The following is a 27678-nucleotide window of genomic DNA, read 5'->3' as shown; positions in this document are numbered from 1 at the left end:
TCCATCACGACAGAAACCCAATATTTTTACTGTTGCCTTTGTTATATTTGTGTTTTTTATTTGTGCTGATAAATAAATAAAGGGAGACTAGTATAGATCTATTTCAAGCTATTTAGCTCTCATCAGCTGATGAGAGCTAAATAGCTTGAAATAGATCTATACTAGTCTCCCTTTATTTATTTATCAGCACAAATAAAACACACACACACACACACACACACACACACACATATCAGTCCTTGCATGTGAAGAGTCGGTCTTCATCCTTGCCTATTGATCTTCCATAAACAAATTTTACCTGCTTTAAAAATGGGTAATTTTTATTGTCTTAAATGGCCTTTTCAAACTGTGGCAAGATTATGAAGTTTTATTTCTACTTTATACATCCTTCTGCTAAATCAATCCCTCTTTGCCATCTACTGTACAGGGAAAGAAATTTGAGGAGCAAATCACATTCTGCTAAAACTTTTCCATGAGCGTACAAACATAATAATAAAAACCAATTATTGCAGTGCCTTTGTCTAACTTGCACAAGAATGCCTGCATTTGCTGTCGGCATAATGTTACACAAATGACTTTTTTATTTCTCTATTTAATTTTGTAAAATTCCATATTAGAAAGAAAAGTTATTGTTAGAGCTCAGCTTTTGAAGAATAATTAGATGATATGACTGCACATTTTTATTATCTCCTGTACTTTCTTCTCCTTCCATGACTTTAATTTGTTGTCAGACTACCCACCCAAGCCCAAACAGCTCAGCTGTTTTGAGATTTGTCCATTCAGCACTTTACTTAATGACTTCTTCACAGTGTGAACTTCCGCTGTCTGGGAAACCTGAATTTAGACTCCAGAATACACACATAGAAAAAAAGTGCTTTTGGATATTAATTATGACAAGTAAATGTTCATTTACTCATTGGATTCTATTCTTATAATAAGATTGCTGTAACAATAGAACAGTCCTGTGCACATCTACTCAGAAATAGGTTTGTCAAGCAGAAAAGGACATATTACCAGAGAAGTCTGCGTAGAGATGCAGCTTTAATTCATGAAGGGGCTTTTTGGCCATCTTGTTCAACCTACTGCTTAACACAGGATCCTCTAGATCATGGGTGTCAAACTTGGCGCATCACATTGCCATCATGTGACGTTTCACGATGTTTTTCCCCTTTGTGGAGCTGGGGAGGGTTTGGCCTGCACATGATGCATCTGGCCCACGGGCTGCCCGTTTGACACCCCTGCTCTAGATTTTAAAAGATCACTGACAAATGACCATCAACTTCTGATGAGGTAAAAGGTAAGGGTTTTCTTTGTCCAATCATGTCCGACTCTAAAGGATGATGTTCATCTCTGTTTCTTAGCCAAGGGAGCCAGCATTGTCCAAAGACACTTCCACAGTCATGTGACCAGCACGACTAAATGTCAAAGCACACATAATGCTGTTACCTTCCCACCAAAGTGGTACCTGTTTATCAACTTGCATTTGCATGCATTCGAACTGCTTGGCGGGCAGGAGCTGAGGAAAGTAACTGAATAAAGTCACAGGGCACTCAGGTCTCAAACCCTACCTGACAAGCTCAATGTCTTTAGCCACTGAGCCATCACACCCCTATATAAGGAAAGGAAGTCTCATTACTGTATGTTATGAGGCAGCCTGCTCCACTGACTGACACCTCATACAGTCAAAATGTTCCTTCTGAAGTCTAGCATAAATCACTTCTTAGTAGTTTGAATATATTGTTTTTGGTTTTGCCCTTTGGGGCTACAGCCTCTCTCCCATGTGACAATTTTTCAGCTGTTTGAATTTGCTTTCATGTTGTGTCTTCTGTCGAATAACTAGATCCTTTGGTTGTTCCTCAAAAGGTTTGATTTCCAGATCTCTCACCATCTGGACAGCCATACTATGAACTTGCTCCCATTTCTCATTCCATGTTTAAAACTGTGGGGCCCAGAACTGGAATCAGTATTGTAAGTGAGAACTGACCAGGACAAATAAATGATGTATTATTATAATTTGTTCACTGGATTCTATGTTCCTGTTAGTACAGCCAAAAATAGCATTTGCTTTTTCAGCAGCTGTATTGTGCTGTTGGCTCATGTACAAAAATTGGACAGTAAGGGACAGAGCCCTATGTCTCTGAACTGGGGCCATTAGTGAGCATTCTTTGGGTGTACCCTGGCCTTGGATACTTGAATTTAGCTAAGCTTATTTGTATATGTTTGCTTTCGAGTCAATCTTGGCTACTGCAGACTGCCTGGACATGACCTGGGAATTATCTTGGAAACATTTTCAGATGCAGTTTTTCCTTGTCTTTTTCCTCAGGCTGAGAGAGAGAGCAAGAGAGCTGATATCATCCAGCTGACCTTCTGCCTAAGGCAGGATGATTAGAACTCATTGCTTTCCAGTTTTCAATATATAGGTCTGATTCTTTTCAATTCCTCCCTCTGGATATTTCTGCCTCCTGAGTCCCAGCTGATCAGGAGGGAATGGGGATTTTGTAGTAGCCTTCCCCTGGAGAGTGGAGGGAATGGAGATTTTACAGTATCCTTCCCCTGTCACCCCCACCAAGCCTCACCCATCAAGACATGCCACACCCACCAAGTCACTCCCACAGAACCGGTAGTAAAAAACTTTGAATCCTACCACTGCTTTCCCCCCAAGGTGTACCCATTCACCCTCCTTTCTTAAACAAATTCCTTCCATTTGGTAAGGATTTAATCCAGGATAAGTAGAATCTCTTTTCTTTCTTTTACTTTCTGATAGACAAAGTTATCAGCAAGAAAGGGCAAACGTTTGCCAGATTTCTGACTATTGGGCAGAATTATATTCCCAAAGATGTCAAATTAATTTGGATTCCCATTATCCCTGTTTTGTGAAAGGCTTATCATCTGATGCAGAAAGGATTTGTCCATTTCTTCTGCAGTGCATAATAAGCTCCCACAATGGCATCATGTAGCTTCCCTCTCCTTTTATTTTTATTCAAACACATTCAAAAAACCACCATGCTCCAGTTCCTGAAATTCTGTGCAAAGATATTTTTTCTTTAATAAAATGAAATATTCTCACACTTTCTGTTGACTCTATTCATTCTGAATAGATTGGAGTTTTCCAGGGCTATTTGCTAGCCATGTCTATCACCCCACCCTGTTTGAATGACTTATCTTGGGCATCTCTGAAAGATCCAAAAATTTACCTCAGAATTACCAATGGATTCTAGCTAGGCCAACATTAGGCTTACACATTTTTTGTTTCAGCTTTTGTGACACCGACATTGGGGCAATCAGATAATTTCAAGTTCTGGATTTATATATATATATATATATATATATATATATATATATATATATATATATATATATATATGTGTGTGTGTGTGTGTGTGTGTGTGTGTGTGTGTGTGTGTGTGTGTGTGTGTGTGTGTGTGTGTGTGTGTTGTACTTGTGCTGATAAAAAAATAAAGGGAGACTAGTATAGATCTATTTCAAGCTATTTAGCTCTCATCAGCTAGCACAAGTACAACAAATGTAACAAAGGCAGCAGTAAAAATATTGGGTTTCTGTCGTGATGGACTCTTGTGACGAGCCGATAGACAGATGGTGGAGGCAGTTAGCTTCCTCCCATAATTGGGGCATACCAGGGGTTGTGACACTAAATATATACCTACCTCCCTGGCTTCAGCTGATAAGGAGGAGGACCTGTGGCTCAATGGTTAAGATATCTGCCTAAGATGCAATACAGCACAGGTTTGAATCCCAGTAAGGGTATGGTTAGCTGATGAGAGCTAAATAGCTTGAAATAGATCTATATTAGTCTCCCTTTATTTATTTATCAGCACAAGTACAACAAATGTAACAAAGGCAACAGTAAAAATATTGGGTTTCTGTCGTGATTGACTCTTGTGACGAGCCGATAGACAGATGGTGGAGGCAGTTAGCTTCCTCCCATAATTGGGGCATACCAGGGGTTGTGACACTACACACACACACACACACACACACACACACACACATTTGTTGGTTTTCATGGGTGTAAATATGCTGGTCTTGTTGTATTCAGGTCTTTTCCCATGTAAGATTGAGATTGTCTTGGCAATGTTTCAGTGAGGTCTCACTCGCCATCTTCAGGCTGGTGTTTTTGGCTCCGACCACACTTTAAGCCGATTTCCATTTTCAATGGAAATGTGTATTATTCCATTCCATTCAAATAGTCTTAGGCCAGTCAGCTAAACTTTGGAGACTTTCTTTTATTTTGCTCAGGGTGACCTGGACTTCTGTTGCAAAGCTCTTCCTTGAGGCCCCAGAAATATATAATCATTTGTTTTCTGGCAAATTCACTATACCAGTTTCACCATTAATAATGTTATAATGGCTATACTCCCTATTTTATGAATGCACAGACCAGCATGAGCTCAAGAACAAACTGTGAATGGTTCCATTTTCATCCTGAACATCCTGAATATCAGAATAATGCTGCTGGATCAGACCAAGGTTTACTTATTTCAATAATTTGTTTCTCACAGTGGCCAACCATGTTCCTTTGGGGAGTTGTAAACATAATTAAAATAGTATCCCTCTCTCCTTGGAACTGATCTTTGGCAGGTTGGGGCCTCATGAGTCTATAACCCCCTTGAATTTCCCCAATCAATTTTGAAGTTATCAAAGCTGGAAGGCAAAATGTCTACAACTTCTTGGAACGGAGTAATACTATTAGGCCCTGTGACATATGATTACAATTGCTTGGAGAATGAATCTCAGATGCCACAAAATTTGGATGTAAATTATTCTTCTGACAATACATTGCACCAAATAATAGCTTAATTAATCATGCTTGGATGAATAACTGAACAGTTGGTCTAATTTTTAATATAAAGTTCAGTTGGTTACCCTGGTCTATTGATTACAACTTCTGTCTTAAATGCAAACATATTTAGCCAAAACAACTACCCACATTACTGCAAATTATGAGTGAGTGTGTGTGTGTGTGTGTGTGTGTGTGTGTGTAGAAGGGGTAGAAGGAATTCATTTGCTTTAAATTTCTATGTTCCCATTAAGACCACAGGCAATGCTTTAAACCGTATCACAGTGTTTACTGTTTCATTTTTATTAAACAATACTGTTGTCTCCCCTGCCTCTTAACATTTCTCTAGAATCTCCTGCAGAATCTTTCACATGATCTGCAAGGAGCCCTTTCACACAATACAAACAGAAAGGTGCTACATTGATTGGGTCAAGAGATGGTTAAGATATGGGGAAGCTGAAAGAACATGTTCTTCCACCTGGCATTGTCTTTCAATGCAGAGTCAACACAGACAATAAAGACTGGACTGAGGATTTCGTGAGAAGCTCAACTGCTTTTGAAAGAACTACCTCACTCTTGCATCAGGGAGCTGCAGCTCCATTCCCATCCCCGTAAGTTTACTATGTTCCTTTATGACCACGTTCTGACTCTAAAATGTAGAAGTCAAGCCTTTTTGAAGAAATATCTATTTCATAGGTCTTTGGGGGATTTTTCAGCAAGGGCCCTTTCCTGCCTTGTTTCTAAATTATGAAACGCACAAGGTACATTAGGCCTTTTCCTCATTCACACTGCCTTTCAAAAAGGAGTAAAAGCTGTGTCTCTTTTGCCAGCCTTTAATTGCTACTTATTTTAGCACTGGTTTTTATTGTGCATTTAGAAGTCCTTAGTTGTACTGTACTAAGTTACCACACGTGTCTGGCTGAATAGAAAGGTAGGGTATAAGCCAAATAATTAAAACAGACAAGTATGTGAGATTTCTTAGGGTGAAATCAATTGCTAATATGCAAGAAAGAGGCCTGCTTACATTGCAGCTTTGGGGGCCTTCCCAGGAGCAGGATTCAGAGTCCTGTGGGATTATCCCTTTTGGAAAGGTGTGATCATTGAAGCACATCTGGCAAAACGGGATTTCGATGTCAGGCTCCCCCTGAGGTATGTGCATCACAGTGGTGCCCGGATATTTGAGGCTGCTTGTCTGATGTTTTTCCATGCTAACCATTGGGCTCTTGATCCATCTTCGTACCTGTAAATATAAAACAAGACCTGTAAATATAAAGTCTGTAAAGATAATACCTTTCTTGGATATTTTCTATTATTGCCTTTTTTCCTCATGGAAATGTAACAGTCACGGCGAACAAATTTGGGATGTAACCTTCAAAGAAAATAATAACAGCTTTATAGATTCAGTGGTGATACCTTTTGGAAGTACCTGTTCATTTTTTGGCTCAGTGGATTTTATTTTATTCTGCTCATAGCTGGACTGTCATGCTGATTTACCTTCTCATTACTTTCTGTTATATGGAATGGAGCATAATGGAGATATGTTGGCGGGATTTGAAAGAGTCAATTCTGAGCTTCCAGTGAAGCATCCCCATCCATAACTGCAAGGCTTTAAGTCTCATAAGTCCCAGTCAGCATGATCACTGGCTAAGGTGGTTGGGAATAGTAGAAACTGTGTTAGCCACAGATATGAGCATATTGTAGAAAATTGTCTTCAGCTCTCTATCTTTTCCCCTTCTATCTCCAACCGTCTCTGGCTTGAAGATATTCTGGAATGTTATTCTTTAATTTTTTAAACAATACCATATCAGAAAGATGTCCTCTCTTTTATCTCTGTGTATTTCTTTGTGTGTGTGTGTGTGTGTGTGTGTGTGTGTGTGTGTATCTTTCTTTGTGTCCTACTTTTCCCTTAATCAATGTTTATCCCATGACCTGTTTTCAGTTTAAGTTTTTTATTTTTCCATAGAAAAGACAGCCAATGATTCATTCTCAAGACACTGAAGTGATGTGTATAGCCAAGCTGAACTGTTTATTAAATGTGCATTAGTATTTGTGCAGGTTTTTAAAATTGTAGCCATTGGTGGGGGATGAAGGAAGAAGAGAGCAAAACCATGCTATGGAGAGCAGGGGTTAAACCCTTCTCTTGTTGCAGGGAAGATAAATATTTATTGCTCTTCTCCCAGAAGACAAGCCTGCAGTTGGATGTATCTGTACATGGGGATGGATCTTAAACTGTATTACTAGGTTGCTAAGCTGAGGAGGAAAGCACTTGATGACTAATTAATTACAGTAACACAAGATGGTTTGACCAATTCCCCATGCAACTTCCTGTACCACACACGGTGTCACTCAGCAAAGCAATTGGGATGGCTTTTGTTTATGTGTGCTGGAGTACAGCCAGGCTTGTACTCTGAATGAAGCAATTAACCATTTCATGAATCATCCCTTGTATTGTACTAACCCTGAGAGTAAACCTGGCATTTGGTTGCCAAGGAAGCATGGTAAACAGCTACTATAAAATACAGACTCAAATGGTGACTGATGAGTTACTCAAATCACATTTGTAGGGCTATGGTTTTTTTTTTAATCACATAAACAAATCTCTCTATGGCCACAAAACAAATAAAAAGCATGCCTGCCATTTTTCCATGCTTTCTATGTTTGTATTTCCCACTCCAGAGTCCCTAGTGTCTGCTGATTTGTTTAAAACTGGGTACCTTTGATGTTTCTTTGAGACCTCTCAAATCCTTCAGAATCTCAGAGCATTTGCAAATGGGTACATGATTCAGATCTTGTCTATGTTTCCCAACAGAGCACAGAAAGTACTTTCTTTTTTCCTTTCTTCTTTCTTTCTTTTTCTCTCTTTCCTTCCTTCCTTCTTCCCTCCCTCCCTCCCATGGATTGTTTGTTGCTACTTGTTACAGAGGCATCTTCCAGGATATGCTAATGTCAATGTAATTGTTCCTTTTTCACACTCACATATATCCAGGATGGAACAGCACCCAAATTAGTTTTCTAAGATGCAAAATGCAAATATTCTTTTGATCTAACTTTTAATATATTTACAATTCCTTCATTCCTTAACAAGGCACGAGAATTTTATTACTCTTATTTCTTTAAAAACGTGTCTATGCTATTTGTCTTCTTTGTTTCAAGCACAAAAACTTGATTAAAGAAAAATTGGCAGGTTTGTGTGTCATTCCTTTTGCCAAAGAAAAATGAGTCTATGATTGCTAAGTACATTCTTAAGAGTGAAATCATAACTTTGTGCTGTGACCTATTTACCAAGGCTTGGTAGCATGACATATAAATAAAACAACCCTTGGAAGAACATACATTCAAACTGGAACATAAAGTGTATTGTTGGGTTATGCAGATCGGAGCCTATTTGGTGTTACAGTGAACAATAAATCTGACTAATTTATATCACACCCTGATAGGACCTGAAGGATTTTATAAGCTGATTTGGAAAAGTATGTTTTCCAGCTGCCTGGTTCTTGGTTGGAAAGAGAATGGAGCCTGGAATAGTTTGGGTGCTGGATTATATCAACCCCAATCTCCTAGGAACTGGTCTCCACAAGAGAATTCAAGGGACATTGCCAGGTTCAGATCTTGGACAGGGGTGCTAGATTTCTGGGCTGTTCAAAGGCTGAGACCTGGGCTTCAGATTTCCCAATTTTGTGAGGGCTTTCCTGTCCAGCAAAGCAGGAATGGATGAGAAGAACAGAGATGTAACATAGACAGCAGCTTGAGGGCCTAATTCAGGGCAATTCTGCATTGCAGCCTAACCTTCTTGTCCCTCTTGTTGCTCCAAGCTATTTCTTAAGCTAATTTTAAAAATTCAGTCCAGGTTATGGTAGGTTGGCAACAGGGCTGGTGGTTTGACTGAATCATGTATGCTTTGCATGACTTGAAATGGCCATTCTCCTGTTTCTTGCCATTCTCATTCTCTCTCTCTCTCTCTCTCTCTCTCTCTCTGTCTCTCTCCCTCCCTCCCTCCCTCTCCCCCCTTTCTTTCTCATACTTCTTATTCGCCCATCACCTTCAGAGAAAAGCTCCTGTTGATGCAAGGTGCATTTGCAATGAGCTGGGAGTGCGTGGAGGGTGACATCATCTCTTTCTGCATTGGGGAAATTGAAAGTGGCCAGTATTCATGATGGATAAAGTGCAAAGGCCAGATCTGCCCTGAGCATTGTTCAGCATGATCTGTGCTAGATATCTGAGGAATTCCTTGGCCAGAGGGAAGTGCTGGCCAGTAAGAGCAGAGGGTTGTAGAGGAATGGGGTTTTGGTGACAGGCAAGAGGCCCTGAGAATGAATTTATCCATGGAAGGTAGGCTTCGTACATTTCACTCATTGCTTTTTCTTGTTTTCAGTTCTCATGTCAGCAGCCCGAGATCTACATCCTTCAACCCCAGGGATTTTGACTGATGCTATTAAATGCCAGGTCTGTCTGTCTGATCCACACTCATCCACAATAAATGAAACTGGCTGAGAGAGGAATGTTACATTCTGTTATATTGGTTATAAAAGTCCTTTCCAGGACTCCTTGTTTACCAGCTTCTCAGGGCTTGACATTAGCCTGAAAAAACTTCCCAAAGTAATTTTTTTTTTAACAACTTATACCTAGTGTACTTGAGGCAGAGTTACTCTGGGCCTCCTGCTTTCCCTCCCTGGACACCTCTGTAAATGGTCCCATTTCCCATATTCACTATCTTGTTCCTCCTCTGAATTCCCAAAATCTGTTATGCATTTTACCACACTTAAGGAGTGCCATCCGATGGGCTTTGAAAATGGTGTTTGTAGTAGCTGCCCTAACTCTCTTGAACCAACAGGGATATGTCAGCTTTGTTCCTCTTCACTGTCCTTCCTCTTCTGCCTGGCACAGGAAGAGGGTTTGCTATGAATGAAGGTGGCATTTCAAACATTACATTTGAATGTTTCAATTTTTAAATCCTTTTTTAAAAATGTTTGTCATTTTATGAGTACCTGGGGGGTTGGGCTGTTATTTTGTTTTATGTTGACGGTGTTAACTGCCCCTTGAGCCCTTTTCAGGAATGTGTGGCATACAAGCAACGAAAATGATATAATATGAAATATTTACTAGCTCTGTTCCTTTGCTGTTGGATTCTAAAGATATGCTTTATTTGGAATTAAAACTTCTCAGATGTAGCCTAAGAGGCCATGTCAAGCCAAAAACAATATAGGCATGAGGATGCTTTTTGCTCCAGGACAATTATTTCCAGTTAAGTCTTAACTCTGTTCCTGGTTTATTATAAAACTTCCCAGAAACTTAATTTAAATGAACTTGAAAAACAAACCAAAAAGTTCCCATTATAAGCATAAGAAAACTGGAATATGATTACTAATCTAGTAAGTAAAAGCATCAACCATGGCAAGCAAATTAGCGGTTGAAAGAGAAAGCTTTTGTAAAGGTAAATGTTCCCCTTGCACTTTGTGCTAGTCGTTCCCAACTCTGGGGGGTGGTGCTCATCTCCATTTCAAAGCCGAAGAGCCAGCGTTGTCCCAAGATATCTCTGTGGTCATGTGGCCAACATGACTAAACACCGAAGGCGCATGGAACACTGTTACCTTCCCACCAAGGTGGTCCTTATTTTTCTACTTGCATTTTTACAGGCTTTCAAACTGGTAGGATGGCAGAACCTGGGACAAATAACGGGAGCTCTCTCTGTTATGCGGCGCTAGGGATTCGAACCACTGAACTGCTAACCTTTCTGATCAACAAGCTCAGTGTCTTAACCAGTGAGCCACCGTGTCCTGCAAAGGTTTTGTAAGTTAGTAAAAAACATAAATTTTATTTCTTGCTATCAGCTTTTAACGTAGTTGGGCAACTATTAGGACCAACACTTACCCTTATGTAACTATCTTGAAGTATTACCACTAGTCAACTTGCAGTCCTAACTCTTGATGTGCTAAAATATCATCTTCTCATTGCACCAGGTGACAAACAACAATTCCTTCTTTCATTACAACGGACTAGAAAGCCTACATGAATGGAAAAGTTGATAATTTTTTTAAAGAAATGAGTGCAAAAGCTTTCCTGTTGGTTCCAAATTCTGAAGAAATATTTCTGTCCTCCAGCTGATATAGATTTGTCTATTCTACTGTTGGAATCAAGGAAACCTGACTTGATAGTGTTTGGTTAGGCATAGTTTAAGTTCAGTGTTCAGCCAAGACTTGTGTGGTTTGTTAGTTTAGCAGAAGTAGTTTAAGTTTCAGTTCTGAGAGCTGCTCCAAATGAACCCCACAACCCAGAGAAAGTTTTTAAGGTCATTTAAGCCAAGGCTGGATTTTGCCAAAAGCTCCTGGAAACTGAGCAGACATTCAAAGCTCTTGCATTTATGATCATCTGCACTCAGTAAACTTCTTAGCAGTTCTGTCAATTGGCAGACATGAAATCTATCTTGTACTAAGGCTATGTTAAACAATTTAACGAAACACATGCCTATTATCATTGGAACATGCAATGGAAAAAAAGGGATAACATATCACTGACAGTTATCCAAAAACATTTGCAATGTAGACATAGAGCTGCAAAGAAAGGGGTTCTGATTGGCCTTTTCTCTTTCTGCATCGGTGCTATGAGCAGGCTATCAGTATAGTATTGTATACTTTATTGATTAGTCAGTTGAACGTATCAAAGGAGCAGACTGCCACAGCCACATTTGACAGCATGCTTCTGCTACCTAATGCATTACCTTTCTCAGGGGAAAATGTACGGTATATGTTGAGTTTGCTTAAACATATTATATATTCTGCGAAGAAATCTTTATCTGACACAGAAAAAAAAATAAGTAGAAGATATCAAGCTGTAATTCTATCTCATGGAGATTTAAAATGGCAAAGGTTGCATGGCACCATTGCCCTGCTAGCTCCTCCCCTTGGCATTTGAGTAACATCACAATGCAGATATAAAAAATGGGTCTCCACTGCTAATCTATCAACAGCACAATGCTGCTTCCATCAAATTGATTTGTTTCTTCCTGCCTAAAGATTGGTGGTACTATCAGAAAAACTCCACGTTAGATGCTGCTGCCGCCGCCAGCTACAAAGTTGTGTCTGACCCATCATGACCCCATGGATAACATTCCTCCAGGCCTTCCTATCCTCTACCATCTTCTAGAGTCCATTTAAGCCCATGCCTACTGCTTTAGTGACTCCATCCAGCCACCGTATTCTCTGTCGTCCCACTTTTGTTTTGCCCTCAATCATTCCCAGCATTAGGCTCTTCTCCAGTGAGTCCTTCCTTCTCATTCGGTGGCCAAAGTATTTGAGTTTCCTCTTCAGGGTCTGGCCTTCTAAAGAGCAGTCAGAGTTGATCTCTCTAGGATTGACCAGTTTGATTGCCTTGCAGTCCAAGGGACTCACAGGAGTCTTCTCCAGCACCATAGTTCAAAGGCCTCAACTCTTTGGCACTGAGCCTTTCTTATGGTCCAACTTTCACAGCCATACATTGTAACTGGGAAAACCATAGCCTTGACTATACGGACTTTTGTTAGGAGGGTGATGTCTCTGCTTTTTAGTATGCAGTCTAGATTTGCCATAGCTTTCCTCCCCAGGAGCAAGTGACTTTTAATTTCTTGGCTGCAGTCCCCATCTGCGGTGATCTTGGAGCCCAGGAAAATAAAATCTTGTGAACCACTGTAGTCGTCAAGCTAGGTGGTTAAATGAAACTGGCTTCCCCACATTGACTCTGCTGATTAGAAGGTTGCAAAAAGTGATCACATGACTCTGAGACACTGCAACCGTCATAAATATGAGTTAGTTGCCAAGCATCAGAATTTTGATCACATGACCATGAGGACATTGTAACGGTCGTAAGTGTGAAAAATGTTCATAAGTCACTTGTTTCAGTGCAATTGTAACTTTGAACAGTCACTAAACAAACTTGTAAATTGAGGACTACCTGTAATCACTGCATACCAATTTATTTCACTTTTGGATTGACTTTCTCTGTTATCCCCAATGGAATAGTTGAGGAACCAAGTTAGGGGGTTTTTTTCACTTTTCCAGTAGGGCATAACAAAAATAAAAAGGAAAACAACAAGCTACGATTTCATTCTAAACTGTAAAACTTACCATTTTCCTAATAGTTACATACCTGTGTTTCCCCCCAAATAAAACTGGATCTTATTTTCCTTTGGGTCCCAAAATAAGCACTAGGGCTTTTTTGGGGGGGGTCTTATTTTTTCCCCATCTACACGAGGCCCACTTCTTCTGCTTGCTTATGGCGGAGTAGGAGACCGTGTGGAGCGCCAGTGCTACTGCTGTAAGGTGGAGGGAGCTGCCCCATTCACCCCACACTAGCTTACCTCAGGGCCCCTGCAGTCTGCCCACCCATGCCCCGACACCTCCCTCACCTCACAATGGCAGCTACAGCAGCCCAATCCAGCAGGACCCTGCATTGGCTGCTGGCCCACTTCTGCTTGCATGTGGCCACAACAGAGCAGGAAGTTGAGCAATGCACTGGTGCCATGGCCACTATGTGAGGTGGGATGGATGGAGCTGCCCCATGCACCCCGCATCAGCTTACCTCAGGGCCCATGCAGCCAGGCAATCCATGCCTTGACACCTGCCTCATGGCCGTAGCCCCAACACACTATTTAGCTTCCTGCTCTGTTGCAGCTGCGAGCAAGCAGAAGAATTGGGCCGGTGGCCACGTGGGCTGCTGCATATGACTGCTGCTGCTGCGAGGCAGATGTTAAGATGTGCATGGCCTGACTGCAGGGGCCCTGAAGTAAGCCAGTGCGGGTGCATGGGACAGTTCCACCCCCCACCTCGTGGCTGCGACACCACAAGCACCAGACAGAATGGGCAGGCAGCCAGTTGCACAGGTTCTTAAGTAGGGCTTATTTTGCAGGTAGGGCTTATAGTAGATGCAGATGTAAAAACATGCCCGGACTTATTTTTGGGATAGGTCTTATTTTCGAGGAAACGGTATTAATTTGAAGTGAAAATTAACAAACAAAGGAGTTTTTCATTTAGAACTAACCTAGGGATGAGCAATCTCAGGTTATCTAAGACTAAATGAGTCACTGTTTAGGCAGTGAAAGAGAATTAATGCAATATTTCTCAGCATGTTTTGTCTGCCTCTCTCTCTCTTCTTCCAAGCCAGTATTAGCTAACTGCTCTACAGGTGTCAGAGCAGAAAAGCTTGTTTGCAAGTGTGCAGTTTTACAATACAATACAATACAATACAGTACAGTACAGTACAGTACAGTACAGTACAGTACAATACAATACAATACAATATAATAGCAGAGTTGGAAGGGACCCTGTGGGTCTTCTAGTCCAACCCCCTGCCTAGACAGGAAACCCTATACTGTTTCAGACAAATGGCTATCCAACATCTATCATTTTTTATAGATGATCTTCTTGCTGCAGGGAAAGTGATAGAAATACAGGTAGCCTTTGATTTACAACAGTTCATTTAGTGACTGTTCTAAGTTACAAGGGACTGAAGAATATGGCTTATGACCATTTTTCACACTTACAACCTTTGTAAGTCCCATGTTCACCTGATCAACAGTCAGATGCTTGGCAACTGGTTCATATTTATGACCCCAGGTTCATGTAATCCTCTTTGACAAGCAAAGTCAATGGGAAAGCCACATTCACTTAACATTTATGTCACTAACTTATCAACTGCAATGATTCACTTAACAAATGTCTCACTTAACAACAGAAACTTTGGGGTCAATTATGGTTGTAAGTCGAGGACTACCTGAAGCTAGATTCAGTTCTAAATCCCAATTTCTGTTATGAATTTCAAAGAATGATTTTGTGCCAGTCTCTTAAGGTTGCTAAATAAATAAAAAGATACGGCATCCTGAGCAGCTTCCAGAAAAAATGGGACATAAATATTATGAATGAATCTCTGGTAAGTCACTTGAATACAAAACAGTCATTTTACCATAGCATCCTTCTTTTAAACTCAGTTTTAAACCATAAAAACCTGAAAAAAGAATCATTATTCATCTATAGAAGAACAATGATCCTCTATCAATCCTAACATAAATACCCACATACACCGTGGTAGGGCCATGGTGGCACAATGGTTAGAATGCAGTACTGCAAGCTAATTCTGCCGACCACCGAGTGCCAGCAATTCGAGTCTCATTGGTTCAAGGTTGACTCATCCTTCCATCCTTCCGAGGTAAAACCCAGATTGTTGGGTACATATGTTGACTCCATAAAACTGCTTAAAGAGAGCTGAAAAGCACTGTGAAGCGTATATAACTCAAAGTGCTATTGCTATTGCTACATGATGAAGTTTCATCACAGATGTTGCTGTATGATTCAATTACCAGACTAATCAAATACTGTACAGAGGCTACAGTCTCATCCTTCAATTTGCTATGACTCAAACCGTGCAAATTGAAATGGTCCTATACCTTGGTTTCATATGTGGAGGCACCTGATCAACCAATACTAGTAGCAATACACAGGTGAAATATGGGGATGCAGATTCTGAATTTCTTTCATACACTCTTTTTAAATACAACTAATTCATTGAATACTGTTCTATGTAAAAGTGCACCAACAATATTGTTCATAATCTCACTAATGAGAGTTGGGAGGTCTACTTCTCCAAATAGCTGCTGTGGTATACTATTTAGATGGTATAAACTAAGGTTTAAGGGGGGCCCTGTGGAAACCTTTATTGTGTTATGAAGCCCTCTGGTTAATCATGGGCTAAACTGTCATTTTTTTCAGCCTATACTAACTTACATGGTCTCTTATATATATGTTGGACAGCTATATATTGTAAATCTATTTAATAGACAAACATTTGTCCTAGATAAAATGAAGGCAAAATAAGCACATCCTATGCAGTGGTGGGATTCAAATTTTTTTACTACCGGTTCTGTGGGCGTGGCTTTATGGACATGGCGTGGCTCTATGGGCATGGCAGGGGAAAGATACTGCAAAATCCCCATTCCCTCCCCACTCCTGGAGGAAGGTTACTGGAAAAAACCCATTCCCTCCCCACCTCACTAATCTGATTTCCAGCTCCATTCTCCTGTTCAGGGCAACAAAAGAAGATCGGTTGGGAGGCTGGGAGGCAGTGGGGGCAAGGCCAGCCTATTTGCTGGTTCTCTGAACTACTCAAAATTTCTACTACCGGTTCTCCAGAACCTGTCAGAATTGGTTGAATGCCACCTCTGATCTTATGTTGTTCTCAATGTTCATTATGGACTGCAGGTTACTATGTCCACCTTCAGTCTTAGCTCTGGTGAAGCCTGTATCTAAGGTAGCTTTTTAAAAATTGCCCTGCTATACACATAACTTGTGTTGTTTTTCCTGCTATGAATGTGTGTTATTAGTTTGTAAAGTTTCTTTTGGTGAATAAACTCCACAGCATAATGACAAGCTGTACAGTATGCATGAGACTGGAATGGTACATTATATCATAGAGAGCAAATAGGAAGTTATTTAAGATTTCATTTTGGCCCTGATACATCCTCAGGTTATTCTTCTGGGTCAATGTTTGAAAATAAAATGGCTCAAGTTTCCTTCACATTTAAATTATCCCATCCAAGGAAGAGATAATAAGTATATGATAGTAGGTTCATGGGGACACCAAGTCTGTTGTGATTATCTAATGAAATGGGGATGTCCTTTCTAAAATAACTTCCTGAATTTTTAAATGTGTATTTGCATATTCAAAGGATGTAATCAGTTATGGGAAGTGTGGAAGGCCTAGACAGGAATAACATGTACTATGAGCAATCTTCATTTAATTATAGGAATTGTATATGTCTCCTGTTATTTCAATATTGACTGCAGGCAATTCTGTTGGCATATTATCTGAACATATAGAAATAATTGTCAATAGCTATAACTTGAAAGAAATATATTACTTTCAGGCTGGTAATATTATTAGGATATTAATTTTATTATACACACATATATGCATAGATAGACAATCTAGATGTGGTGGCCTTAGGCAGCTATAATTTAAAGTGGAATATTTTATAGGCCAATATATCTTGTCTTTTCTCCAGGAGCAAAAGGTAGCATATATAGCACGGCTTATTGAAGTGCACCAGCTCAGCCATGGTTGATGATCATTAATAACTCTCTTTTGGATGAGGGACTAAGTGAGTGAATAAAGTGGGACCTGCATGTTGGTACTGCTAGCATAGCTGGGCAGTTGACTCCATAGTGATTACAACAGTTGTGTGTAGACTCCCTGGTGCAGCAGCAATGGGCCTTCCTGAGGTATGGAGTCATTCTCAGTTATGATGGCTCACTGTCTTAATAAAGAAAGGTGCTAGCAGACTAGACCTAGATTCTCTGTCCAAAGCATTTGCAATTGTTCTTGCTTTGCATGTTAGTTTCCCATTTGCGGATCTCCGTGCATCCATGCAAAACTATTTGCAGAGCCAGTGGGCTCTTTCTCATAGATGCATTAATAGACATTCCTCCAGTCCTTGAATCAGCAAAACAACATGATAGCATAAATCCTGCATTCCTAATCACCAACCTCTGTTCTGCTTTAGATGAGGCCAGAAACTGGTGTCATTCATTCAGATTCAATATAAGAAGTAATTGGTACATTCCCTTAATTTTGTTTTCTCGCTTAACAGTAGATGTTGGTGGCAAAAACAGGCAGCCCTTAATATGTGGAGTGCTCTTAGCAAGAATATGTGGGTGCCTAGAATGGAGGATTTAGTAATTTTGCAAGTTGTCTGTGAAGTTGGGAAGCATTGGAAGTATTCATACTCATGACTGACAAACAGGGTAGTGGAGTTGTTAGAAGCATTGTGTGTAGAACAGAGGTGTCAAACTGGTGGCCTTTGGGCTGGATGCATCACACACAGGCCACACCCACCCCAGCTCCATGAATGGGCAAACCATCACAAGATGTCATGTGATGGCAATGTGACATGGTGAGTTTGACCCCCATGATGTAGCAGATGACCAGGTTGAACCTGAGAGAGGGGTCAAATGCATCATCAGTCTTCAGTTCCTTTGCGCCCACAAGAGATCTAAGTCCAGCCCACCTTGAATTCCATTGACTCTTATCTACCATATATTGACTTTGACTGTTAGTAGTTCAGATTCTTGTAGAGAGCACAAGCTTGCAATAAGTTTATATATATATATATATATATATATATATATATATATATATATATGTGTGTGTGTGTGTGTGTGTGTGTGTGTGTGTGTGTGTGTGTGTGTGTGTGTGTGTGTGTGTGTGTGTTGTATTTGTACTGATAAATAAACAAAGGGAGACTAGCATAGATCCATTTCAAGCTATTTAGCTCTCATCAGCTAGCCATACTCCCACAGGGATTCGAACCCGTGCTGTATTACATCCTAGGCAGATGTTTTAACCATTAAGCCACAGGTCCTCCTCCTTATCAGCCTAAGCCAGGGAGGTAGGCACATATCTAGTGTCACATATATATATTGAACTGCCTGGACTTCCTGATTTTCCCATGCTTGACACTAAGTACTTCCTGTTACTTGCCTCCAAGATCTGTCAATCAGCTAAACTAGCCCTGCTAAACTCATGCAAAAAACAGCCTGACACAGCCATAGAGAATGAATTGCATGAAACACTGGAGTTGCTTCCTTTTTTGTATAGTGTCCCGTTAATGAGGCTGTAGTACAGACATAAATTCATTCTTCATAGGATTGCCTAAGTACAACTGAATTGAATTGTGTAACTGAATTATTCTTTTGTTTGCTATAAGTGACTAATCCAGGTTCTGGTTTCATGGCCAGCAGCACCTGATAATAGTCAATGGAGTATGCAGAATGATAAAGAAATAGGCAAAACAATATCCCTTGCCACAAATATAGAAATGGCAAATGCAGATGCCATGTAATGCTTCTGGTTTCTAATAGTGGAAAACAAAAAAAGTATTCTTTTGGACAGAACCACCAATACCACAGCTGGCAAATCCTGGCTTGAATGTAGATATTTTTAAAATACAGGTCTAGCACTCTGTCAAAAGACAACTAAACCCATTTATATAAGAAACCCATTTAATATCTGAGCATTCCTTCACAAAGGGCTGATGTTTAATGGCATGCTGCCTGCTAGTAATAGCTACACAATCATTTAAATACAGTTCAATCTTGTTTTTATTAAACTACCGTATAAACAAGCTCAGACGTTATTTGTTTCTTGAAAATGACAAAGTAATCTACACTCCGGACATGGCTGTCATTACATATTTTGTTGGTAAGCCTTATGCATGCTGGCTTCCAACCACCTCAGGCAAGTTGCCCAAATGGAGGGCCAAGCCACAAGATAATAACACTTTACAATCCACAGACGGTTCTGAAGTTAATAAGTCAATGGCATTCTCAAAGTGATTTTTGCTTATGTGGTAACCTGGTTAGGGAACAATTCAAAACAACAGCTGCCAGTTAGAAAGCCAAAATGAAAAATATTTCCTCCTTGAAGGAAGGATAGAGAGTATAAATGAAAGACTCAAAGAGGAATCAGCACTAAAAGTATAAAAGTAAAAGAAATATTCGGCAACACAATAAAATCAAAGTTGCAAACCTAGTTATTAAAAGTATAACCATATTCCACAAAACCCAAGAGGAAGATAATCTCATGTTGCTCATCAATGAGCCACTCTCAGAGTGAAATTTACAATCTGCAAGATAAACAGCAGGTTCAACAGAGGGAGTGAGATTCCTATAGTCATCCTGAAGACTCCAATAGTTCCCTTCTATTTATATACTACTAAAACTCTTGTTGGGTGAAACACTGCAGGGTAACAGTTTTTGAACTAAGGTATCTTTAATGTGCTAACCTACAAAATGCTTACAAATTTCAGGACCCATGACTCCCAAGAGAATGAAATTTGGGTAGGCTGTGCCTGCTTCAGTACTGTGGGCTGCTGGTGTGGTCAACTAATCTTTATTTTCAATGTTGTGTGACAGTTTCTCAGCCAGTCTTGCAATCCCTCACTCCTGCTCCCACTCAGCCTGACCTGCCTTTTGGAAAGGGAAGGGGAGAAGATTTTTGATGCTCAAAGCCAGATTCCCACAAGGAAACTCAATGGGGAAGCCTGCAGGAAATCGGAAGTCACTTCTCCCACTGCTCCCCCACCCAACCCTTGGACATTCTGTTTTCCTGATCAGCTAAGGAAATATTTCTGAAATGATGACTCAATGGGACACAGGTTGTCTAGTAATATTTAAACAGTGGCTTTCCAAAGGCAGCAACTCTGTTCTTGCTGGAATCACTTATTGGCTACAAAAAGTATTGCTTTGCAAACACTCCCATAGGGGTAAGAAGATTCTTCCTGCATGCTTAATCTCTAATATATGTCAATTCTAACCCAAGCACACTGTAGAAATAACTTCAAAATCACACCAGATGTGTATTGTCTTCAATGAACTCTGCACCCTAGCTAGCTATCTCTGATCAGGTTGAAGAACTGGCAACTTCTATTGGGTAGCCTTTTCAATCTTCTCAATTTCAATGCCCTATTATTCCAAGGGAAATTAGCAAGGTCTCCAAGTGTTCGATTTGGGCTGGATTTGTTAGACAGAGTTTGGAGGAGACAGATTGCTCTTATCTTTATTGGAAATGCGCATCAAAATACATATTATGTTATTATTTGCTTGCCTTTCATGCTGAAAGAGCTCAAAAGAAATTCAAAAAGATCATCTCATGAATGACAATTAGTGCCTGGAGGGGGAGAATGGTGAGGAAGAACAGGAGCCAACCCTGCTAGAAGGCAAGGATTTTCTAATGAATCTTTTCAGGAAGTGATGGGCAACTTTGATTCTAGATGCAGGAATTCTGATGGCTCTTTATCTTTTTGTAAACATCTAAAAAGCATGCCATTCCCCTCTCCCCCATACACAATTTCTACTGAAAAAGTTATGGATATGTAGAACATTCCTAGTTTTTTCTTCCTATGATTATATCCCCTTTATGATTATTATTCTGAACGAATTTGCACAGGTGCCCTTTTTAATCTGACCATGCACACTTAAGCCTAGCATAAAAGGAAAGGAAAAACAGCGTATAAATGTCCTTGCTTTACTTCTCCCAGGTTATGTAATCCTGACAAAATATACAGCCTTCAAATTCGCTTTCAAGATTGCCATGCACTTTACTTTCTTAAGTGTCAATTTTCTCTCCAGGTGTGTATGTGTTTTTTAAATGATGTATGCTTTTACTAGAGAAGGCTACTGATCAGGAAGTTTGTGTGCTTGTTCAGCAACCTTATTCCCGCAGGAGATGAAACCAATAGCAATAGCACTTAGACATATACTGCTTCACAGTACTTTATAACTCTCTCTAAGCGGTTTTACAGAGTCAGCATATTGCCTCCAACAATCTGGGTCCTCATTTTACCCACCTTGGAAGGATGGAAGACTGAGTCAACCTTGAGCCTGGTGAGATTCAAACTGCCAAACCGCAGGCAGCCGGTAATCAGCAGAAGTAGCCTGCAGTACTGCACTCTAACCACTGCGCTATAACGAATTTCCCTTTTGGGCCTGGGTAATAACAACAGTTTTTTCCTTTGCAACTTGTCCCTAGGCAAGAACACAGATCTAGAGCTATAAGCATATCCCATTTCATGATAATGAGATAGGACATTAGTGTTTATGTTCTTTCCCAAAATGTGTGACATCTAGCAAAAAATATGTAGCTTCCTTAATTACTTAAAAGTAAAGAGCATTTACCCAGCAGTACAATATGGGATATACCAGTGCAGCTGTGGTTGGTATATACTTTTTAAAGGGCTTTTTTTGGCCTTCAAGTCAGTATTTGACTCCTGACAACTAACTGTCTGGACTACTTCCTGCAATTTTCTTGGCAAGGTTTTTTGGAAGTGATTTGGCCCTGTCCTTTCCTTGGCACTGAGCGAGAGTGACTGGCTCAAAATCGCCCAGCTGGCTTTGTGCCTAAGGCTGAGATTAGAGCTCATGGTCTCCTGGCTTCTAGCGAGTGCCTTAACCACTATACCAAACTGGCTCTGATGGTATACCTAGGACCTGGCTTAGATGGAACCAAACTCCACAGCTGCCTATTCTCAACCCAGACGTGGAGTGGAATCCTATGCATGTAAAGGATCTTGCGCATGTAAAATTTGTATTGGACAACTGTGTTGGGATTAACTCTTTTAGTATCTGTTTTAGAGGCTGATGGAAGTTGAAGTGGGACTGGCAATTTGGCATTAGGGACATACTTCTTTTTTTCAAGGCTGCAAAATCTATCACAGACTTGGGAAAAGGCAGTTTTCCTTTCTGGGGAACAATTCAGGTTTTTTTTTTTTTTTAATTTTGGGTATACAGGTAGTCTTGGTTTACCAACTCCCTCAGGAAGTGACTGTTCGCAATGAAGACCAGACAGAATAACAAAGTTGGAAGGAACCTTGGAGGTCTCCTAGTCCAGGAGTCCCCAATCTTTTGGACCTCAAGAACCACTAAATTCATAATTTTAAATCCCATGGACCACTAATATGATCTGCCTAATGATTGGCTGGGTAGGCGTGGCTAAGTGGTCATGTGACTGGGTGGGCATGGCCAACTCAATGTCATTCATGTCAAGGGGCACTTCGCCAGCCTCTACTCGCCCTTCCTCTCCCAGCCACCACTCCCCGCCTGGGTTCCTTAGAGCCCCAACAAGAAGCAGTTAAGCTAAGCAGCCATCATGAGAAAGAGTTGGCAAAACAGCTGGCTCAGTTGAAACTGGATCTGACTGAGAAGGAGATTCAGTAGAAGCACCTCACTGAGGACTATGAGTCTAGGCTTTCCAAACAGATGGAAGACCTGCGGGAGTGCAAGGCCAGGTACCAGTGCCTGGAGGCTCAGCGGGCTGAGATGGTCAGCCAGTGCCAGGCCATGTTGCAGTCCCACTGGAACAAGGTTCTCCAGCTCTTCACCACCAGTGGCAGTTTCCTCCATCCTTTGCCCAAAGCCCCGCACCAGGAGGCTGAAGCAGATCCCAAGTCAGAATTTCTTCCCCCCTCCTTACTACACAAAAAGACCCTGTAGGAGGAGATTCTCTGCAGGAACACAAATGTTCATTGCACGTATCCATCCCAGGGGCTGTAGTTTGAGGACCCCTGATTTAGTTCAATGTAAAAAGTGCAAATAAATTTTCTGCAGACCACCAGTGGTCTACGGTTGGTGACCGCTATTCTAGTCCAACCCCCTGCTTAGGCAGGGAATCCTACAGCACAATGATGAAAAACTAATTTTGTAATCAATCCTTGCCTTTATGACCATCTCGGGTGTGTAAAGCCAAGAAAAAACTGAAAAATTGTGACTTAGTGACGGTTTTGATTAATGATAGAATTGCTGGACCCAATTCTTGTAGTACTGCCTGTACTACATTTTTTTAAAAGCTTCCATCAGAAATCTGTGACAACTCAGTACTGCTAATTTTTTAAAGAAACTGCCAAGTTTCAACTGCATGAAGCCAGGAGTCAACTAAGGCTGAAGGAAGGACTGATAGATAATTGAAACTTCTTACACTATTTTGTACTTACTGCCTTACTAGCACTATATTCTAGGAATAAAATACAATGACATTTAGTGGGGAAGTAAAAGATGAACTTCTTTGACAGTCTGGGACTTAATAATATTGGCAGAGCTAATGATGATGAATTACCGTTTGCTTTGCCTGAGATTCAAAGAGGTGGTTGGTCTCATAACAAGATGGTGGTTTATGCTTATGGAATTTTGGACAGAATAATGGAAAAACAACCTCACCAATGAGTGACGTGATGTTTATAAAGCTGTGTTAACATTTTTCATGCCGAAAAACTGGCCACATTTCAGCCTCCAGTGTGATTAACTGCAGCAATACACACGGCACGTTTCCAAACATAGTGGTAACACTCTATGCAGAAATTCTTAAGGTGAGCACATTCAACAGAAGTGTTGAGTAAACATTCCTTATTCCTGGCCAAACTTAAAACACTTTGTGGTCTGGCTGATTTATGATAAGCTTGTACTGAAATCATTTTACTGAAAATGGCAGAACTAAAAAAAAAAATTGACAGTGGAGGTTTCCCTACTAATTGATTGGTGTAAAGACAATAAATATTGATCTGATCTGGTCAAAAAGATGCACTTAAGATGCATCTTAAGTTTTGGTTAAGGAGTCTATATAAAGCTGAACAACTCTTTAGCTGAAGGAGAAGCTGGAATGGTTAAATCTAGGATGTCATGTCTCTTTCAAACTAGTGGTGGGATTCAAACTTTTTTACTACCGGTTCTTATGGGGGTGGGGTGGGTTTGTGAGCATGGCAAGGGAAGGTTACTGCAAAATCCCCATTCCCTCCCCACCCCACTAACCTGCTGTCCAGCCCTGTTCTCCTGTTCAGGGCAACAAAAGAAGATCAGCTGGGAGGAAGCAGGGGCGGGGCCAGTCTATTTGACAGTTCTTTGAACTACCGTATTTTTTGGAGTATAAGACGCACCTTTTTTCTTCAAAAAGATGCTGAAAATCTGGGTGCATCTTATACATCGAATACAGCATTTTTTGCCTCTGGAAGCCCCACCCCCTTCAGCAAAATGGCTGTGCGTAGCCTTATGGAGGCTTTCAAAGAGCTCCTGGGGGCTGGGGAGGGCAGAAATGAGCAAAAGGGGCCATTTTTGCCCCCCAGCCCCCAGCAGCACACTATAAGCCTCCATAAGGCTATGCATGCAATTTTTTTGACAAAAAAATGAGCCAATTTTTGGAAAAAATGGGCCATTTTTGGCTCGTTTTTGCCCCCCGCCCAGGAGCACCCTGCAAGCCCCCCCCCAAGGCTATTCATGCCCCTTTTCGCAAAAAATGGGCCATTTCTGGGAGGTTTGCAGTGCAAAATCTTTTATTTTCCTTTTGGAAAGCTCTTTAGTTAAAGTGATTGATGAGAATTAGATTGATCAAGTGCTGTGCCAGCAGAAACAAAGTCTTAGGTGCTGCAGATTGTCAGTGATTTCTTTGTTCAGCACATGGATAAATACACATCTACTTACCTACCTACTCTCTCGCTCTCTCCCTACCTACTTACTGTATTTCTCTCTCTATCTCTATCCCTCTACCTACCTACCTACCTACCTACCTACCCTCTCTCTCTCTCTCTCTCCCTACCTATCTACTGTATTTCTCTATCTCTTTCTATTTCTCTCTCTATCCCTCTACCTATCTACTGTATTTCTCTATTTCTCTCTATTTTTCTCTCTCTATCCCTTTATCTATCTATCTACCTACCTACCTAACTACTCTCCCTCTCTCTCTCCCTACCTACCTACTGTATTTATCTCTCTTTCCCTCTCTATCCATCTACCTACCTACCTACTTTTTTTTTTTAAAGGCTCTTCAAAATCTGAGTGCGTCTTATACTCTGGTGTGTCTTATACTCCGAAAAATATGGTACTCAAAATTTCCGCTACCGGTTCTCCAGAACCTGTCAGAACTGGCTGAATACCACCTCTCTTTCAAGCTATATACTACAGGTAGCCCTCGACTACCAACAGTTCACGACCGTTTTTCACATTTATGACCATTGCAGCATCCCCGTGGTCATATAATCAAAATTTGGATGCTTGGCAATGGACACATTTATGACAGTGATAGTGTCCCAGGGTTGTGTAATCAAGTTTTGCAACCTTCAGACAAGCAAAGTCAGTAGGGAAACCAGATTCACTTAATAATCGTATCTTTAATTCAGCAGCTGCAGTGATTCAGTTAACCAATGTGGCAAAAAAAGTCGTAAAGTGAGGAAAACACACTTAATAAATTTCTCACTTAGCAACATAAATTTTGGGCTCAATTGTGGCCATGAGTTGAGGAGTACCTGTACTTGAAGAATGTGAAATAAGTGCTCAAAGTTTCACTTGTATTGGTAAAAACAGTAACTTCTTAGCAGCTTTCAAGAAAATTACAGAAAAGCCAAAACTCTGCTTTATCAGATATTTGCAGTCATACCTTTGTTGCATAAGAGAGGAATATTTGCAAATCAGTCGCATATTTAGGACTTCTGTCTTTTGATTAAATTTGGCAGGAAAGGAAAACCACACTCACAGACTTCTTTCTTTGGCACAAATATCAGATCGTTAGGGATGCTGTCTGGGAAATGCAGTTCTTGAAATGTTGAACAACATTCAGCAGTGACAAGAAGAAAATATCTATTCTCCAGCTTTCATAGCCAATCTGACATACAAGTATTTTGGGAAAAGGTAATTCCTTCCTGGCCGCAGTCTTGCTAGCTACTGTAGGTGGATTACAAGGAAGAATACCGAGATTGTTGAGATGATTTATGAGGACAAAGCTGCAATCATGATCATCAGACAAGCGACTCTAGGATAACTAGTCCTATTTCTCCTTCTGGAGGCAGCTATAGCTGATATACAGTAAAAAATGTCAAAATGAGACTTTCACAATTCTTCTTAGTCTATTTGATACATGCGGTGGAGCCTGCAAATCCATTCAGCTTTTATATGAAAAAATAAGAACCAAGTACTATTTTTTCCTGAAGTGAAAGAAAGGCCTCTTTAATTTTCTTTCTTTCTTTTTCTTTCTTTCTTTATCTCCCCCTTCCTCTCTTTCCTTCTTTCTTTATCTCCCCTTCCTTCATTCTTTTTTCTTTCTTTCTTTTTTCTTTCTTTCTTTATCCCTCTTTCCTTTCCTTCTCCCTCCTTCCTTATTTTTTATCTCTCCTTCCTTCCTGCCTTTCTTTCTCCTTCCTTCCTTCCTCTCTCTCTCTTTCCTTCTTTCTTTATCTCTCCTTCTTTCCTTCCTTTCTTCTCTTTCTTTCCTTCTTATTTATCTCTTCTTCCTTCTCTTTCTTTCTTTCTTTCTTTCTTTCTTTCTTTCTTTTTTTCTTTATCTCTCCTTCCTTCCTTTTCATAGATTTTCTGCTTTTCTTCTCCTGGTCCCACATCACCTTTGTGCAATTACTAACCCAAAGAAACAAAGGTTTAGGAAAAATAAAAGAAATAAAAACAGAACATGACTGCCTCAGATGAGAACTAAGAGCAGAAGAATGGATATTTCCTTTGTCCTAGTTCCCCCTTTTTAGCCTTCTGTCAAGTTTCCCCTACTCCTTTTATGTTTATATAATCATTGCTCAGGAGTTTCAAAGCAATCTTCCTTGTGATTTTAGTCTTGCCCTTAAGCTAGAGATCAAAGGGAGGCCCCACAATTTTTGCTGCCTGAGGGGCAGAAGCAAATGATGATGCCTCCTACTTACCTAAACCAAGCTAGTGTTTAGTAATATTTTTAATCTGTCATGTGCTTATAACTAAGATGCATAGTGTTCAAGGCCAAAGAAAATGGTTATGCTTTGGAGCCAGAGTATTCAACCTTTCATGATCTTTTGACCCAATCCATAGTACAAAGAAAAACAAGCTCTCCACTAGTCCTCATTATTTATCCCCTTTATTTTTGTTACATTTAGGAATTGGAAGAGCACTACTCAGGTCATTCAGTGTTTCATATGCCTAAACTGGATTTACGGTAGGTTAAACAATTGTCTGGCCTTAGTATCAGCTTGTTTATACAATTCAAACTAAATCTGTACACAAGTATCAACTTCACGGAAGCGTGTCTTCTTCTCCAACTGCATGGCACAGGCAGTGCCAAGAGAAATCTGCCTTCCCTGATAATAAAAGCACACTAAGACTCAGCCAAAAAGATGCTAAGCATTTGCATTATTTTTACTAAACATAATTGAATTTTAGTGATTTAGTTGATTTGGCTTAGGAGTAAAGCATAATGGGAACAACATTTGCATCACCTATTTTTTTAAAAAAAAATCTTCAAAATGCTATTTACTATAACCAAATTGAGAGTAGGGGAAATGAGAGAGAGAAATTGCTTCCACTTATTTTTATAGCTGTAGGGCTCTGTTAAAAAATAGGAAGCTAGCCCAG

The 27678-nt window shown here is 40.3% G+C and overlaps 1 protein-coding gene across 1 annotated transcript in view; it reads right to left on the bottom strand.

Moving 5' to 3' along the window:
* Positions 1 to 27678, bottom strand: part of SGK1 (serum/glucocorticoid regulated kinase 1) — an 84512-nt gene that overhangs the window by 44616 nt on the left and 12218 nt on the right. Inside the window, exon 2 of the mRNA XM_014074772.2 lies at positions 5823 to 6038. Coding sequence (XP_013930247.2) covers positions 5823 to 6038 — 216 coding nt within the window. The remainder of the gene's footprint in view (positions 1 to 5822; positions 6039 to 27678) is intronic.

This window comes from Thamnophis sirtalis, unplaced genomic scaffold, assembly GCF_051295495.1.
Source record: "Thamnophis sirtalis isolate CommonGarterSnake01/CBP01778 unplaced genomic scaffold, rThaSir2_p1.2 scaffold_6, whole genome shotgun sequence".
Classification (NCBI taxonomy): domain Eukaryota; kingdom Metazoa; phylum Chordata; class Lepidosauria; order Squamata; family Natricidae; genus Thamnophis; species Thamnophis sirtalis.
The sequence above is the reverse complement of the archived record's forward strand: the minus strand, read 5'-3'. Positions and strand labels throughout refer to the sequence as shown.